This window comes from Ambystoma mexicanum, chromosome 2q (genome assembly GCF_040938575.1).
Source record: "Ambystoma mexicanum isolate Mex_15411 chromosome 2q, UKY_AmexF1_1, whole genome shotgun sequence".
In the NCBI taxonomy this organism is placed as follows: Eukaryota; Metazoa; Chordata; class Amphibia; order Caudata; family Ambystomatidae; genus Ambystoma; species Ambystoma mexicanum.
Genome location: NC_090924.1, coordinates 980601640 through 980618916, shown reverse-complemented (window position 1 = coordinate 980618916; position 17277 = coordinate 980601640). Strand labels below are relative to the sequence as shown.

The 17277-nt window shown below is 44.6% G+C and overlaps 1 protein-coding gene across 2 annotated transcripts in view; it reads left to right on the top strand.

Annotated features, from left to right (window-relative positions):
• CCK (cholecystokinin) overlaps positions 1-17277 on the top strand; it is a 91402-nt gene that overhangs the window by 44150 nt on the left and 29975 nt on the right. For both annotated transcript variants that reach the window (XM_069648289.1, XM_069648290.1), the window contains exon 2: positions 5143-5397. In XM_069648289.1, coding sequence (XP_069504390.1) covers positions 5145-5397 — 253 coding nt within the window. In that variant the 5' untranslated portion in view covers positions 5143-5144. The remainder of the gene's footprint in view (positions 1-5142; positions 5398-17277) is intronic.

Genomic DNA, 17277 nt, shown 5'->3' with positions numbered 1-17277 from the left:
GAATCTTGAAAGTGGCAGCTCCTTAGGAAAATCTGAAGTATAGACGATATTGGATTCCCATTTTTCCAGATCTCGCACCAGTGACGGAAAGAAGGGGGAAGAAAGCAAATATCTGTAAAAAATCCTTTTTGGCTAGGCGGCCGAAGGCAGGTTTACTAAGACCAGCTAAACAGAAGGTTACTTGGGAGGACAAATAATATATTTTCGGTGAAGCTGAGCAAGCATAAGAGTTGTTAAAAGTGATCCTGGTGAACACTGCAGGAGTTCAGAGGGTTATTCTGCTCATTTATGTTTTTGGTTAATGCCGTGAGCTTAGGGCCCTTTAGGAACGTGCATGCAATGGATGGGTTCACACAGAATAACTCTGAGTCCAAATAACCGAACTAACTCAGGAAGACGGCAAAGTACTGTTTTATTAACAATGATCTAAAACAGGGAGTTACAACGAACATCAACAGACGGACACTCAATTTCTCTCAGAGATCTTTTTAGAAGTTCGAACTCTATTTTCAATCTTGGTTCACGTGACAGGAGACCACGATTTGGTCCATTTTGCAGGTTTTAAATGTTCGAAATTAACTTGGCACTCTTGGTGTTCTTTCTTTGCACCTTAACAAGAGATGATTCATCAGTGCAATCTCACTCCTTTCCAGAATAGATAGCCGACATTGGCTGCTTCAGTCTTGACTCCAGTAAAAACAACCTTGCCATGCGGCTCCACGATTCAGTTTATTCTCGCTGCAACACAATTTTCCCTTTCCTCTTCATGGCTCCTGGTTTACTAAAATTCATGATACTGATGTCCAGCTCCTATACAATGGCAGCTTCGCCTGCATTCTAATCACTACAGATAGCCAGCTTCTATGATAACAGTCTACTTGCGTTTCAGCATCTGTACAATTATTGAACGGTTGATTCTCTGCAGCACTTTTGCACGTGTAATATTTTTCATATTTAAAAGCTCTCTTGATTCTTTACTTCGTCATTAGTTTCTGTTGGATCGATTCATCCTCTTCAGCCAGTATCATGAGACGTCTCTTATGACGCCACTTACTCTTTTTTAGATTCCTTCAGGGAGTTCCTCTCTCAATTGTCATCCTTTTGGGGATACAGTCAATAGGGTTGTCTCAATGCGTACCTTCTTTCAAACATACGTTGCGGTATTGGCACAACTGCTGGTGTCAAACACGGCACAATCTCAGGCTTCCAACATATGGGAGGTAGGGGCGGGGATTCCTGCAGAGGCATGCAGCTGCTCCTCTACAGCTGTTACATAGCTCTATGGGCTCTTAGTTGTTACATAGGGGACACGTCCAAAAGATACCGGCCATTAGTAACCTGATTTGTAACTAATGTGGGTGAACATATACAGTTTGCTGTACCTGTGGAACTCGGGCTGAAGAAGCCTGTGTATGAGTTTACTTATTTGTTGCTGAACCAGGGAGAAACATTGGATGGTTTGTGGGGTTCATTAAGTGTTACATTTACCCTGCTGACCTTAGAAACAACTCAAAAACAGAATCAAGACGAGTGACAGTTATTGGCAGTTATTGGCCCGGAGGAGCAGCAGTAACTTCGAAGTGGACTAATTTTGTATATGTCTGGGTGCTTGAGCCAACTACAAGTTTAGTTGTGCGCTTTTTATTCAAGAAAATGTTTTCTTTTGATACTGGAGCTTGAAGAGATCTCCACCGCCTGACATAAAGTGATTGTATTTATACCTCCCCCATTTTAAAGAGGACAGGCACTGCTACCTTTTTGATTTTAAAAATTGCAATAAAATGATATTTTTAAAATGAAAACAATACATGCCTGACCTTTTCAATAGTGCAAATTATGAGGTCATTATGAGTTGGTCAATAACAGGGAAAACTGCAGCATTTTCAGTACAGCGCCATTTTTACCCCTACTCCATTTCAAAGTGAGTAGCGGAATACCTCTGATAGTTCTATGGTATAATACCAGAGGTATTTTGAGTAGGATTTCCAAAAAAGAAGGTTGAGGCAAAAATTGTAATTTAGCCCCCAAAGTATTTTTTATCTTTTGTCATTGTGCAGGACGTAAGCTCAGCTGCCTCCCTTTATTACAGTGAAAAAGGTTTCCAGATAGGGATATTGTGAGGGTGAATTGATCCTTTTGTGCATTTTGTAAAAGGTACAGTAATGGTTTGAACCACTACTGTGGCATTAGTAACCCATTCCAATGGCCTCAAAGGGGTGTAACAGCACGGCAGCCCTAGTTAACGGCCCGAGCGAAGCAAGGGCTCCAGGACGTTACCCTCCGGTGTAGCCCATGGAACAGGTTGCTAATGCCACTAGCACCCCAGGATACCAAAGCGGATAACAGGGGTGCTAAAAAAATAGTATGTTCATTAATTAACAGGGACGCTGCGTGCCTCCTGTTCAATGAATAACGTACTTTGCCAAGATGGCCGCCATGGTTGTAGAAGGTGGGCATCCGTACAGAGCCCCTCTTCCTTCATCATTGTGGCTGGAAAAATGAGAAGCAGTAAGGTGCTGCATGCGGCGGCGGAAGGTGTCACCAGTACCACAATCAGGTAAAAGGGGTTGAGGATGATGGTAGTTGGTATAAAAAAAAGAAAAAGAAAAGGGTGGGTGGCAGGAAGATGGTGTGGTGGGTGGGGGAGGCAGCCTGCGGTCTCCATGGAATGCAGGCTGAGATCAGAGGTTTCAGCCCGCAATCCGCCGAACCTGATTGGCTGCAACCCCTGCCCAGGGTGCTAATGTACATTATCAATTTCCACCATTAATTTGCTGGTCCAAATTGATTAAAGCATTTTTTTTTAAAAATTAGGAAAGTAGTATTTCTGGAATATCGCTGGCATTATTATTTGAAAACCACTGAATTTGCACTGGGTCTGATGCAAAATCTGAATTGGGTGGATTTTCAGGCATACCAAGAGGTGAGGTGATATGTACCGTCAGCGGTAATCCTGAACAAAACTCTGCCCAACTCCTATTGCGTGAAATCACATTTCTATGTCATTTTGCTTGAATGGTGCTAACATGCAAATGTGATTTTCGCATGTTTCGTGGTGGCGTGATCCAGTGACAATATCCATGCATTACTACCGTTATTTTTATGAATACCAGGAAGTGTCCATACTCTCTGCACACAGTAAAATCAATGCGGGTGGGGATGCATATGTCCATTTGCTGCACAGAGCAAGAGGCCTAGGTGGATGTGGTCAACCTGCCCAATGCAGAAAATAAAGGGACATCACATGCATGTATTTAGCGCACGCAGCATGACTCTGCCGCAAAATTACAATCCATGCAGGATCACAATGATCAGCGCTGCCTTTGTGGGTCGTATCTGCACTGGCTTAACTAAAAGAAATGGTGAACATTAGCCTCGTTTGATTGAACAAACTAGTGTAAAATGAGAAAGACTAAGGCAATAATGGCCACATCAGTGCGCTTTACGGGATGGTAGTGGTCGGATTGCTAGAGTTACCTGGCCCGAAAGACTTAGGCAACGATGCCCATATTAGCGGGCTGTACTGGAGGGTAACGATCTGCTTGCTAGAATTAAGTGGTCTGAAAGACAGAAGCAATAATGTCCACATAAGAGTGCTGCATGGGATGTTAGCGTTTCGCTTGCTAGAGTTAACTAGCCCAAAAGACTTAGGAAATAATGCCCCCATTAGTGGGCAATACTGGATGGTAGTGATCCACTTGCTAGAGTTAATTGGCCCCGAAGGAATTACACAATAATGCCCACATCAGAGGGCTGCACTGGATGGTAGCGGTGCGCTTGGTAGAGTTCACTGGCCCAAAAGCTTAGGCAACAATGCTCACATCAGTGGGTTGTACTGGATGGTAGCGGTTCCCCTGCTAGAGTAAACCTGCCCGAATTACTTTGGCAATAATGCCCACATCACTGAGATATACTGGATGGTAAGAAACACAAACAGAAATTGGACCGTAGCTATAAGGTTGGACAGAGGCTAAATGCACAAGTCTTATACAAATGAATTAATTTTATTACAAAATGCCATCTTAAAATCCATCATACTATAAATTCTTTATTTTTTTTTTTATTATTTTTTTTTATTTTGATATAGCTGAATAATTTCAACTTTTCAAAAAGAGAAAAGAAAAGAAAAGGAAAGGCATAATGAAAACAGTAAATAGCAACAAACTAAAATCAGCAAGTACAAAATACATGCATATTATTGTACATCGATTCTTCTCTAAAAATTGCAATTTTAGCAGCATAAAAATTACGAAGCAGTTGATAAACAAATCTGGCTCGTAGCTTATTTGGTTCGACATTACTTAGTTAAGGCAGGTAGAATTGCATCCAAAAATTGCACTAATGATTTAATTGTAGAAAATTTCATATCAGCACATACTGCTTCCCAAATTTGTGTGCCGTTTTTTTGTGTTAATCACAAAATTATTTTCCAAATAAATTTAATGCACCATTCATTCACTTCCACTCAGTCACACATAGCACCTACACGTTGCCTAATTACATGGGTAATTGGCTCCTAAAAACCCTTTTCCCATAGTTAATCCAACTATTCTGAATTCACCCTTCTAGATTACAAATGTGTCTCTGTTAAACAGCACTAAAAGCTTGTCAACTTGTGGACGCGTGTTTCGGTCGGTTTTCTATGCTTTCAATGTTGCCCTCTATTGATCCGACCTTCTTCAGGACGATAGGTGGGGCGCACATGCTGCCTCAACCCTAACAGTCAAGTGGCGGATATCATCTACAATACTCTCCAATTTTAATTAATGAGGGTAGTGTAAACCACAGGATCAATCCTTAGTGCTCCAGTGATTAGCTGAATACTCAGAGGAGCTTCTACAAATCCCGCAAGAAAAATATAGACCAGCAGGTGGTGATTGGTAGAGAGTACCCAATAACAACTCAGAATGTAGGCTGGTACCAGTAGATAAAGACTGCTGTCTGATTGGCTGGGTGCTTGAGCCTGGTGTTCATGCAGTATATAAAACGAGAATAAAAAGAAGTGAGGAAAGTTGTTATACCTCTACTGAAACCATGAAATATTGCCGAATGCGGACAGGTTTTTGCTTGTGTTAAGGCCAGATGTAAAACTGTAGGTGAAGTGCTCCTATGATTGATGTCATTGCTTCTGTTTCCCCTCAGCCATGTACAGACGGATCTGCATCTGCGTGCTACTCACTGTGCTCTCTGTGAGCTCTTCTGGACAGCAGACCGCAGGCTCCAGTTATGGCGGCCAAGTGGCTGCAGAACTTGAGAAAAGCCTCACAGACCACCACCGGCCCGTCCGCACGCCCTCCTCTACCGGTCAGCTGAAACCATTCCAGAGGATGGACCGAAGCATTGAGCAAAAGGCCAACCTTGGAGCTTTAGTGGCCAGATATATACAGCAGAGGAAAGGTAACAACCAATTGAAAGTGTGATGATCACTAAATGGCGTGTCTCTGAAAAGCTCTACGAAATTGAGTTTGTTCCTTTTGCTTTCGATTGATCAGTTGTTTAGTTCAAGGTTGAGATTTTTTTTTTTTTTATAAAAATGTGCCTGGCTATTCAAGGGCACAACACTATCCCGTGCAACAGAAAATTCATACAATCCTGGATTTTGCATCATTTTTCTTTATGGCAATACCCCGGGTCTTTTAGTTGTAGCCTCGGATAGAAGCTCAGGGGCTACAACCAAAAGGCTATAGCCAGCCCCGAATCCCACCAGTCCTGACATTAGCATATCCCCGAATCTTTTCCAGACCTAGCAACACCCGTGATGTTGAGGTCCATAACTTAACACACAGCGTGGTAAGTCCCCTTGCCACTTATCCAGGATCTGCTTTCCATAGATGGGTATTTTATATAGCTTAGACCTCACTCTAAGGAGAAGCAGAACACCATCACGAGGTCCTGTACATAACACATTGTGGCATGTGGGATTCTGGTTGAGGGCAGTGGGGGTGTAATACATATCATTGCAATCTTCGTCGCAGGAACATAAATTGCATCATTTTCTCAAAAAGCCTGAATTGCAAGGAAGAGACCGCCTACATTTGCATTTTCCTGCACTTTGGTCCCTTTTGTACTATTTTTGCATGCGCACTACAAAGTGCCAAGTGGTGAACCTGGCATAAACAGCTAAACGGTTTTTCGCACTTTATAGTGAAAAAAGTCTAAATGCCTCCTGCAATTTATGCTTGTGGGAAGCACTTAGGGACAGATTCAAAGGCCAATGGTGAGCCAGAAGGTGAGAGAGCCGGCCCACCGACCCAACGTCCTCACCTACGGCCCCTCTCTGCATCTTGTTGTGTCCCTTACTGAATGATGCGTGCTGTTTTCTTAAAGCTCTGCCTTAAAAAAAGAAACCTTGAAACTCAATTTTGATTCTTGGGTGAGCCTTTCATCTGTGCACCCTCCTTTCTGTGCTGCATCGTAGTGCTCACTGGCAAACTCAAATTTAGGTGTGCTTTCCAACTTTATATCCTCCATTGTGCACTGCATTCTAGTGCTCTCTGGCAAATTCGAATTTGGGTGTGCTTTCCAATGTGTTAATGATGTTTTAATGTGGGCATTTCCAGTTTGCCCATTGATTTTGTCTGCCTGGCCCCCTGGTGATATTCTTTTGTGCACAGTGCTTCTAACCTTCTCCCCTGCTATCCACGCTCTTCACCCCCTTGTTGTTCTTTGTCATCTTTGTTTTTGCCTCCATAGTGCTCTCGGTCTCTCCTATCTATTCTAAATGCTTCTCCATCACCCATCCTCCCTCTCTCTTGAAGTCTGGAAGGAAGAAGTTTAAAAAGGCACTCAGAGCTCCACCGCTGGTCTGCCCATTGCAGACACGTACATCAATGCTTCCTCCAGACAGATCATCACCGACAACCTCTTTGCTGTTCCTTCTTCTGACTTATGGACTCCCAATATGGTTTCTGTCCTCTCCCCTTTTTCTTCCTTACCCTTTACTGGTGGCACCAGATGGGAAGTGCTCTTGGCTGTCTTTGCATCTTCCAAGTGCACCATTAACATCTACCACAATGGCACTATCATGGCCCAGGGCTCTCAGCCCAACCTCCTCCTTCTTGACAGGTGTCTTCCATCTCTTTTCAACTTGCCCCCTTCTCCTGCCACCCCTTACTCCCTGATCCCCTTTGAACCCTCCCCAGTGGTGACACCCCACCTGTGTGCCCCCTCTCAAAAAACATTTAAAGGGGAAACCACCTTCACTTAGCTACCCTCAATTCTCACTCTGCTATCAAACACTCCGCACACATCTGTCTCCTCCTTGAAGACCTTGACCTTGATGTCCTTGCTCTCACCGAGACGTGGTTCAAGGCCAGCTCCATCATTGCTTATGAGACTCTTCTCCCTGAGGGCTACAAGATCCTGTCCAATCCCAGGTCCTCCTGGCTTGGTGACAGAGTGGCACTGATCTTTCCTGAATGGGTTCCTGCCTCTATCATCCCCACCCAAACCTACTCATCCCCTGAAAGCCTTGTCTGCAGGTGTTCTGTCTCACCTTCCTTCTGTCTTACTCTCGCAACCATCTATAGGTTCCCCTAGACCCATCTCCCTCTTTTGCTTGGAATGGGCGGACCTCTCCTCCTCTCTTCTTGCCTCCTCCCCCAAGCTTATCTTCCTTGGGGACTCAACATCCATAAAGAATCTCCATATACGGCTACTGCACTCTTTCGCAACCTCTCTAACTCTATTTTCCTCACTATCCGCCCCTCCGGCCCAACCCACTCTGCCAGACACACCTTGGATGCTCTCACCTCAACAGACATCCCACTCTCCAATCCTCTAACTACCCCTCTCTCCTGGTCTAACCACTCTCTCCTCTCTTCCCACCTCGACCTCCCCTGATAATTCCTCCGCCCGCACTGCCAGTCTCCTTCTCTGTCATTGGACCGATGAAGCGTATGTCAGTCGCTGCATTTGCCTCTTCCTTCATCCCTCCTCTGACCCCTTGATTTGACTCTCCTTCTGACTCTGTTCTAGCTAACCCCCATCTCTATATCTCTAACACCCTGAACATTCTTGCCACCGTCATGAGGATCCGCACGAAGCCTCCCTCGAAATGCAACTCTTGGTATGACTCCCATTTGGCAGCTTTGAAACGCACGTGCAAAGCTGCATAGCAGAAGTGGCAGGCATCTAGCGCATCCTCTGACAAACTGGCCTGCCACCTACTCCAAAGGCAATATCGTCTTCCCATTGGCTCCAAGAAGGGGGCTCATGTCCAAGCTCGAATCTCTGGAGCCACCAACAACACGGCTGCATTTTTTAAAAGTCTGCAAGGAATTTGCCAATCCTGCTGCAGTCTCCTCCTCTCCTACACCCTCCCAGGCCCTCTGCACTGCACTTTGAACATCCTGTCCTCATCGTCATCTGCTCCCTTCCCCACCGCCCCTTCACTTGCCTCCTTTGGCCCCCCTCTTCCCCGCCCATACTCTCCACCTTCTCTCCCATTGCACCAGACAAGATCTCAAAAGTGGTTTGCTCCTTGAAAGTCACTTCTAAACAGGTGCTGCCCTGCCCTTCCAGAACCATCAAGTACAACATCACCTCTCTCGCCCCAGCCTTGGCTGACCACTGCAACCAATCATATGCCACTGGCTCCTTCCCTCAACCCCTTAAGCACTTTCTTGTGCACCTTCTCCTTAAAAAGCTGTCTGCCGACCCTTCTTGCTGAGTTAACTATCAGCCTATCTCTATCACCCATTTTTTAGGCAAAAACATGGAGAAACTGGTCATCCCCCAACTGACCCTCCACACCAAAATGACTGGCTACCTCCATGAATACCCGTCTGGTTTCAGGGAATCTAGAGGTATGAAAACTGCTCTCCTGAGCACCCGTGAAGACCTGCTCTCAAACCTGGACTCAAATACTCCATCTGTTCTGATCCTCCTTGATCTTTCTTCTGCCTTTGACACTGTCAACCACTCCATCCTCAAAAAAAAATTGTCTCTATGATACCATAGGCATCACAGACCGGGCACTGGCGTGGCTGACCTCCTTCCTTTCAAACAGACCCTCCCAATTACAAATGGGTCCTTGCTCTGCACCACCTCACTCTCTACCTATTGCATCCCTCAGGTCTCTATCCTTTCCCCATGGCTCTTCAACATCTACCTGGCCTCTCTGGCCCACTTGATCTCAACCTTCTCCCCTCATTTCCAGTTTTTTGCAGACAACGCACAGCTCTCCGTTAAGCTGCCTTCCTCTACCTCCTCCCCCTCCTCTCTCATACCTGACTGCCTGACTGCTATCCAGGCATGGTACTCTGCTAATGAAATCTGCCTTAATTCCAGTAAAATGAAGATTCTTCTCATTGGAGCTCCTGCTCCTTGTTTCCCCCACCTACTCTCTGACCACGCTCCTTGGACCCCCTCCCCTCACCCACCTGTGAGGCAAAAAACCAGGGTTTCATCTTTGACTCTTCTCTCTCTTTCTCTCCACACATCACAGACCTTGCCTAGAAGTCCAACTTTCAGCTCAACCTCCTCAGAGGCATTCTACCTTTCCTCACCTTCCCCCAGAAGTTCAACATCTCCAGATGCCTGGTTCTCTCTAGGCTAGATTACTGCAAAAGCCTCTTCCTCAAACTGCCTCTTTCCTCCCTTTGTTCCCTTCAACTAATTCAGAATAGGACTGCAATAGTTACTCTTGTCCTCAATCCCATGGACCGCATATCTTCAGTCCTAACATCTCTCCACTAGCTCCCAGTGACTGCAAGGATTAAATTCAAGACTCATCCACACGGCAGTCTGGGGCTTGAGACCTCTCTACATCCAGCTTTCCTTCCCTAAATACCTCCATGCTGGAGTTCATAGGTCCTAAGGCTCCAACTCTCTGAAGGTCAAACGTTTCTCCAAGCAGAGAGTGGGAGGTAGGTCCATTTCCTCAGCTGGTTCTCTCCTCTGGAACGGCCTCTCTGCCCCCTCAAACTTGAGCCGGATCTTCATAAGTTGCGGAAACATCTCAAGACTTCCCTTTTCTCCTCTTCCTTCCCTCTCTGCCTCCCGTGCTAACGTTCCCTCTGTTGCTGCAACTGGGGCCTGGTCCCTTCAGTGTCATACAGGGGCCAAACCACCCTCCCTACCAGCATTTGCCATTGGGCACCCTTCCCTGGACTAGCCCTAACCACTTATCCTCCCTCCCCCCCTCTCCTTGCCCTGGCACTTACTGTCTTGGCTCCACCAGCACCTGCTCACCCCCTTCCCTCGGGCACCCCACTCCGGCACTTCTCCCCCTCCCCCTCTCCCCTGCACTTACCACTTTGTCTTGCACTTGCATGGTAGGATTGTCACATGGTCAATATAACAGTTTTTGTTGTTCTACTTTCTTTCCTATGCCCCCCGCCACAACTTGTCTTGTGGCGCCTGGAAACACTTGTGTATAGGCGCCATGCAAATGTCCAATAAATACATTTTGAAATTAGGTCCTTAGAGTGGATTTGTATTGAAATTTAGATTTAGAAGGTCCTAAGAAAGGCAGATTCCATAGGAATCCATTGGTTTTGTGTCAGCATGAACATGTCATGCTGGTGATAAAGCATCTGCTTTTTGTAGGCAGAGCAGGAACTCAAGGCAGAAACAGTGCACCGATTCAGTGTCACAGCACTGACAGCGAAACCCAGGAAAATGACCTGAATTGTTGTTAAAGCAGGTGTTAAACGTGTACACCAGCTATTTGTGTCATTCTTGTTCTCCAGGGACTTGGAAATAAGAGGCCCAAGGGGATTTGCCCAGAATCACACAATTTAAAGTTCTAGTATGGACAACCTGATCCAACTCACGGTGCAGTTCCCTGCGGCATTCACATTTTGTCCCTTTTTCGTTTTCACGGGCATTTAACAAACATGTTAATGCAGACACGTATACTCATGGTAGTTGACAAAGTTGTAACCATAGCTGCAAGACACTTATTTTGTTGCGCTTCATTGGGTGAGCAACAAATGTTTACAGCAGTTTTTCCTGCTTCCCACACTGTTGACAGGCACTGATTAATGTGTCAACATTGTAAGAAGCTGAACACAGAGCTCCCGTCACCATAATATGTAGTGACAGGATGAAGTTTAAAAACTCTTTCCTACCAAGTTTATTATTGAACAGAAGAATAACCCAGAATTAGAAAGCTGTGATATGTGACTGCTGATCTGAGTTTCTTGCTAATGTGTAAGTGAAACAGGTACTGTTGGGATGAGAATTCATTACCCTGAGGCGGCTAGATTCAGTTCCAACACGTTGGAAGGGCAATTCCATTACTCGGGTGTGCTTTCATTTAATCCATTCTATTAATTGGACGTTTTCGATACGTTTACTGAAGATAGTAAGTACAAATATATTAGATGTGAGCAAGCATATATTGTCCCAAAATATTGCCCCATTATTGCAGCAAGACATTGCCTAGCAATGAAGCATTTCAAATTTGAATAAGTAGCCTATGGCGTCTGTCTAACATCGACACAGACTCCTCTACCTTCATACGCCTCATTTTATTATCAGACACCCTAGCACCCTACAAAATGGTTTTATTGATTCTGATTTCCTAGCACATGCAAACCAAAGTTCAGGTATCTGGATGTACAGCTTGCTCTGTCGGTCACGACGGAGGGCGGCCTGCATGGGGAAGGAACGCAGCTGCAGAGTGCGTATTTGCTGTCCAGTATCGCCTCTCTGTAACCTTGTAACCTCGGAAATGAAACACAATGTTCCAGAGAGGGCAATCACAGCCTAAGAAGTTTTTCTATTTAGCGTGAGTTCTTCTGCAGTCTTAAAATGAGGAATTCCCTGATCAGTGTTGTGTGATATTAAAGGAATTGTAATATTTGAGAGTATCTCAGAAATCAGATTTTCAGATTTTTTTAACTGGCTTAATGGTTTCTAAGCGCGGGATCAAGATTCAAACCTGTGTTGCGCCACATTGTCTTGTGAAACACTTGTGTATAGGCGCATTACAAATGCCATATCATATCATTACAAATGCCGTATCATATCTTCCCCGGACTAACCTGAGAAGGAGCCGCATGATTCAGCATCAGTTCACTCCGGGGCCAGAGGCAGTCATGGATGTGCGACCCTTCAGTTTCTAAACCCCATTATTCCGGTTCATCAAAGGCCCTGAGCAGCACACACTCATCCAATACGGAAACCCAGTACAGGCGTAATTCTGGGGTGGGGGGTGGAGGGGCAAAGGTAATTTCCTTTAGATGTCATGTACCCCAACATTTTCAGCAAAGTTACTCCACTGTACCAGTTTGTAGCACAAGCAACAGCTGTGAGGAGTGAACAAATCACATTTCGAATCCATGCTTCCCATGCTTATCCATATGCTTCCCATGCTTATCCATATGCTTCTCATGTTTATCCATATGCTTCCCATGCTTATCAATATGGTTCCCATGCTTATCCATTTGCTTCTCATGTTTATCCATATGCTTCCCATGCTTATCAATATGCTTCCCATGCTTATCCATATGCTTCTCATGTTTATCCATATGCTTCCCATGCTTATCAATATGCTTCCCATGCTTATCCATATGCTTCTAATGTTTATCCATATGCTTCCCATGCTTATCAATATGCTTCCCATGCTTATCCATATGCTTCCCATGCTTATCCATTTGCGTCCCATGCTTAACCATATGCTTCCCATGCTTATCCATATGCAACACCTACAAACTTAACAGCCCCTTTAATCTCGAATACTTCTGTAGTTTCTAGCCATTATCATTTAGACATGGAAGTGCCATTGAACAATAGCCTGCTGGCATCCCATGGCCCCGTACCATCTGAGCATACTGTAACAGCCTTCTACTATGCCGTATCCATGATCAGTGCTAGAGTGGTTGGGAACTTTGCTCATTCAGAGATGCGGGTGCAATAGACTACAACTAGTGATAGTAACAACATTTCTTCATTGCTGTGAACTCCTTCTAAATACAAACAGATCTTGAAATTACTCTGGTCAACACGTGTATTGCACTTGACCCATATGCACTTCTTCAGGATGTTATTGTCTGTGTTTCCGTTTCCTTCAGTGCGTATTTGCAGCATTTATCATTGGGCCTCTGTGTTATTTGCGTCAGAGAGACCTGCTTTAAAGCCCTGAGCTAGATATTGAAATAGAATGACCTTCACCAGAGACAATGACCAAAGCAGACTGTCACAATACAATATCGTGGCTATTCTCCATTTGAATGCACTAAACTTGAGACCCTTCCTATAACATGCTCATTTAATGAGCTACGCACGTATTATTTTGAATGCTGTAAAATACCTTAAACTTCCAGCAAAGAGTTTACCATTCAAATGAAGTGTGCCACCCGAATGGTTACACAGTTTAGCAATCTGTAAATACATCCTACGTTCGTGGGCATCCGTGACATTTAAGTGCCCGCCTGCCCAAGACAAGACTGAGCAAGCAAGGGCGTAGGGCCATTAACAGCAAAGCCCACCCGTGAACGTGGGAGTTTATGTTATAAGCACCCCAGCATGTTGTGTGGGGGTGTTTATAATGTCTAAGAGACTGTGCACCTCTGCAGCAATGGGAAGGTTGACATTGTCAAAAAAGGACATGATGGGCACGCGACGGGGGCAGTGGAACAAGTCACTAGTCTCTGTCCATGATAGAAAAGAGGAGGAGGGAGTTGACATGGCAGCAAGCAGCCTAGGATATGGCCGACGATGGAGGTGTACTCGTGGAGGGAAGAGAGAGGGCTCGAGGCAGTGGAGGAGATGATAGAGTGAGGGGCAAGCAGGCCACTATGGGAAAAAAAGACACCCATCCTGGGGGCGTGGTGTGGGGGCTATAAGCTCCCTCCAAACACAGGATTACCTGTAGATTCACACCTGGCATTGGAGTGAGCTGATTGGCTGGTGTCCATATGTCGGTTGCTAATGCTCTTGTAACCGATAGCAACAGTTGCCCTGTATTGTGTACAACAATAGATGAACTTTCTCAAAGTCTTGGCAATGACATTGTTAAGTGGCATTGCTAGAAGGTTTGAGGGGGGCTATAGCCGTGGGTCCTTTGGTTGTAGCTCTGGATAGAAACTCAGGGGCAACAACCAAAAGGCTAGCTATCCCGCGTCCTGACAGTCCCGACATTAGCGTCGCCCTGGATCTTTTCCAGACCTAGCAACACCCCTGGAGCAGAGACACAGATCTCAAAACTATGCCCCAGGGATGGGGATCATAGAGTATCAAATATGGAGCTCACAATGTATCAAACAGATTGTTTACCAACAACAGTGGGCTATGAACTTAAAACCTGCTAGCCCCAAGTCCCAGGAAGACCTAGGACCAGAGTGTGAGAAGCAAAGTGCCCGCTGCTCCCACAATGCCTTCTGTTGCAGCATTGGACCCAGCTGGAATCCAGGAAAGCGAAGGATCCCATCCACATGACTGTTGGGTGCACATTAATAGGGGCCTTCAAAGGCCATGCTATTGTTACTGTGCACACCTTTTGCTGGGAAGGCAACAGAAGAAGTTAATCGCTTGCATCCGACATGGGACCAGCCTGCAGTTCATACGTTTGAACTCAGCCCGTCATGCTTCTGAGGTCAATAACTAAGTGTCATTATGATGTAATGATAAGATCGATTAACCAAAGCAAGATAAGGTAATTGCTCTGAAATACCTCTGTCTACCCTGAACCTGAGGGATAGCCATAAGCACTATTGAACTGTTCACTTGCACACAAATAGGCATCCAGTCCCTACCTCAATACAAACACCTGGCAGAGTGTCTGGAGGCGTTCATAAGTATCTGCAATTCTTGAGCATTGAATCAGAGTTGCTTGTGCGATATTGACCTCTGAAATCCCTGATATGGTCCAAGTTTATGTTGTATGTGATCTGCGTAGACACTGCATGTTGGATAACTATATGCCCTCCATGAATGCTGTTGGGGTGTGATAGATGAGTAGCTGTGTGATTTATGTTCAGTGCTATGGCGTGGACACGGTTGCTCTGGCGTGTGGAGGGTCTTATATGGTCTTTATCACTGATGAGATGTGCTGACCTTGGGGTGAGGGGTTTCAAGGTGTCCTGTCAGGACCAACATCAAAGCATAGACCATAGGCCAAACATGTACTAGTCAGATTTGAAGTCTGGGGAAAAGAAGGAACGAGAAGGAAATAACACCTTTTGTGTTAGAAGAATGTATGCAATTTAAATCACACAGGCAGGAGATGGTCACAGTTAATGGTGTAGGTGGAATTAACATACTCAGATACGGTCATCTGGGTAAGGTCACTTGAGAGAATAAAAAAGCTGTAGTGAGGACACTGCACCTTGAGCTGTTAAAGAAGGATGCAATGATTCTGGATGCACATGATAAGTCTCCTTGGTTGCCACTTTGATAATGTTGTTTAAAAAATTCAGGATTCATCATCTGTGTTCACAAGCAATGACCAACATCCAAAACATTTCGAGAGGTCCAAAGACACGCTTTACAATTCGAGAAGTGGATTTTTAAAAGATGCACTCTACATAGCACAGAACTGTTCCGCAGACAATAATCTATAGGGCTGGTCAAAAATGGGTCCATGATATCAGACTTAACTTGTGAGTGCTCCCCATGAAGACTCTTCCCTCTCTAAAAAAACATCTCAAAGCATAGGCTGTCACTGCAAAATATAGGCAGAGAGTGCCTTAGTCTAATTGATTTGCCAGGATCCCCTCACTACTTCCTTTGGAGATGAATTCCTAAACAGGGATTTTCTGTGGATTTAGAGAGATAATCTGTGCAGCGATATTCATAATTACTTTTCAGAATCTCACTACTTAAGTTTAGCACAGAAGTTTTGAGTCACAGTTCACAACTTCCAAGAGTTCTCTGATCTTCTCATACTGCCCTCTCTTCTGGTCCACTCTTAGCCTGTTACCAGTACATCCACACCCATGCAGTTAAGACACAAGCTTCATGGTCTTTAGTACTCCAAAAGTAGTGAAAGACCCTTCAGACAAAGCAGAGGTCAAACCTGCTTTGGAAAGTATCCAGGCATTGGCGTGCACAACAATGACAGACCATCTTTATTCCTGAGAATTTGAGAAATGTTTCTTCATTGAGAAGGAGGCAATGTGCTCAAGCAGATGAACATTTGGTGGCATCCAACTTGGTGATTTAATCAGAATTTGGGAAACATGATTAGTGGCCCTTCTTGCCTCTAAAATCGCAGATGCTAATATTCCTTCAGTTTGTGAAGCCTCATTTTTCATCAGGGTGACACAACTCAAATCCCAAGGGATTTGTTTTGGGGCTCACAAAGTCCTAAGCCACACCTTCTTTCATAGCTACATCAGGAAATGAGATTCATTGTGAATTCTTTACCACTGTTGACTAAATAAAGTGGTCTTTGATCTCTAGGGAGCAGAGCAATCTACTTGCATTCCATTGGGCATGAGACAGAAGCCAGTTATTATTCGCCCAAAGGCACGCATAGCTACAACTGGGAGTTATCCATACTACACCCCTTTTCCTTAAACATCATCTGTCATGGAGGTTTCAGATAAACACACATTGGTGAGTTTAAATCAGTGAGTGAAACAATACTTTTCGTGACTGTTTAAAAAACTCAATTTTAGAAACCGTTATTCAAGATCCAAATTAATGAATATGTAGGTTTTAATCTATACATGCTAATAAAACATAACATGTGTATCTTCTGTAACTGAATAATGTTAAATATGTGACACAAAATGAAACCTCACCATGGTTGCCCACATGCACATGTTTTGGCTGTTGATCAACACTTATTCAAAGGACCCATCCTCCAGTGTTCTTTTAAAGGTTTCACGGTGGGTAGTAAGAGATGGTGATATTAAAACAGGAAAATACAGTTGATACCCAATTTTAATAGCATTTCAATAGAATTTAATTGTGCAAAACATACAGGCCTCAGTTCTCAGTGGAACTCTACATTTGGAAGCAGAAAATCAAGAAACGAGGTGTTTAAAACTAAGTAAATTGAATTTACCCCCTTTATTCGGGGCTTTAATGCTAATATCTCATATGGATCAGAAAAGAATGTCATCATAAAATGATGAAATGAGGATGAAGAGGCAAAGGTGGCAGATTGATACCAGCACCCTCATGTATTCCTCCGATACAACAACATTATGCAATCAACTAACAGTCCATCAATCCACTTCTGATGTTCAGAAGATCACCCGAAGAACTACCATTGGATCTCAAAGATATCCTTTGTGAGTCTGCCAGAGAGAAACCGATTTAGCCCACAAGAGAGGTGCACAGAGTAGCTGCTTCTGGGCCCTCAGCTACTCCTCAGGC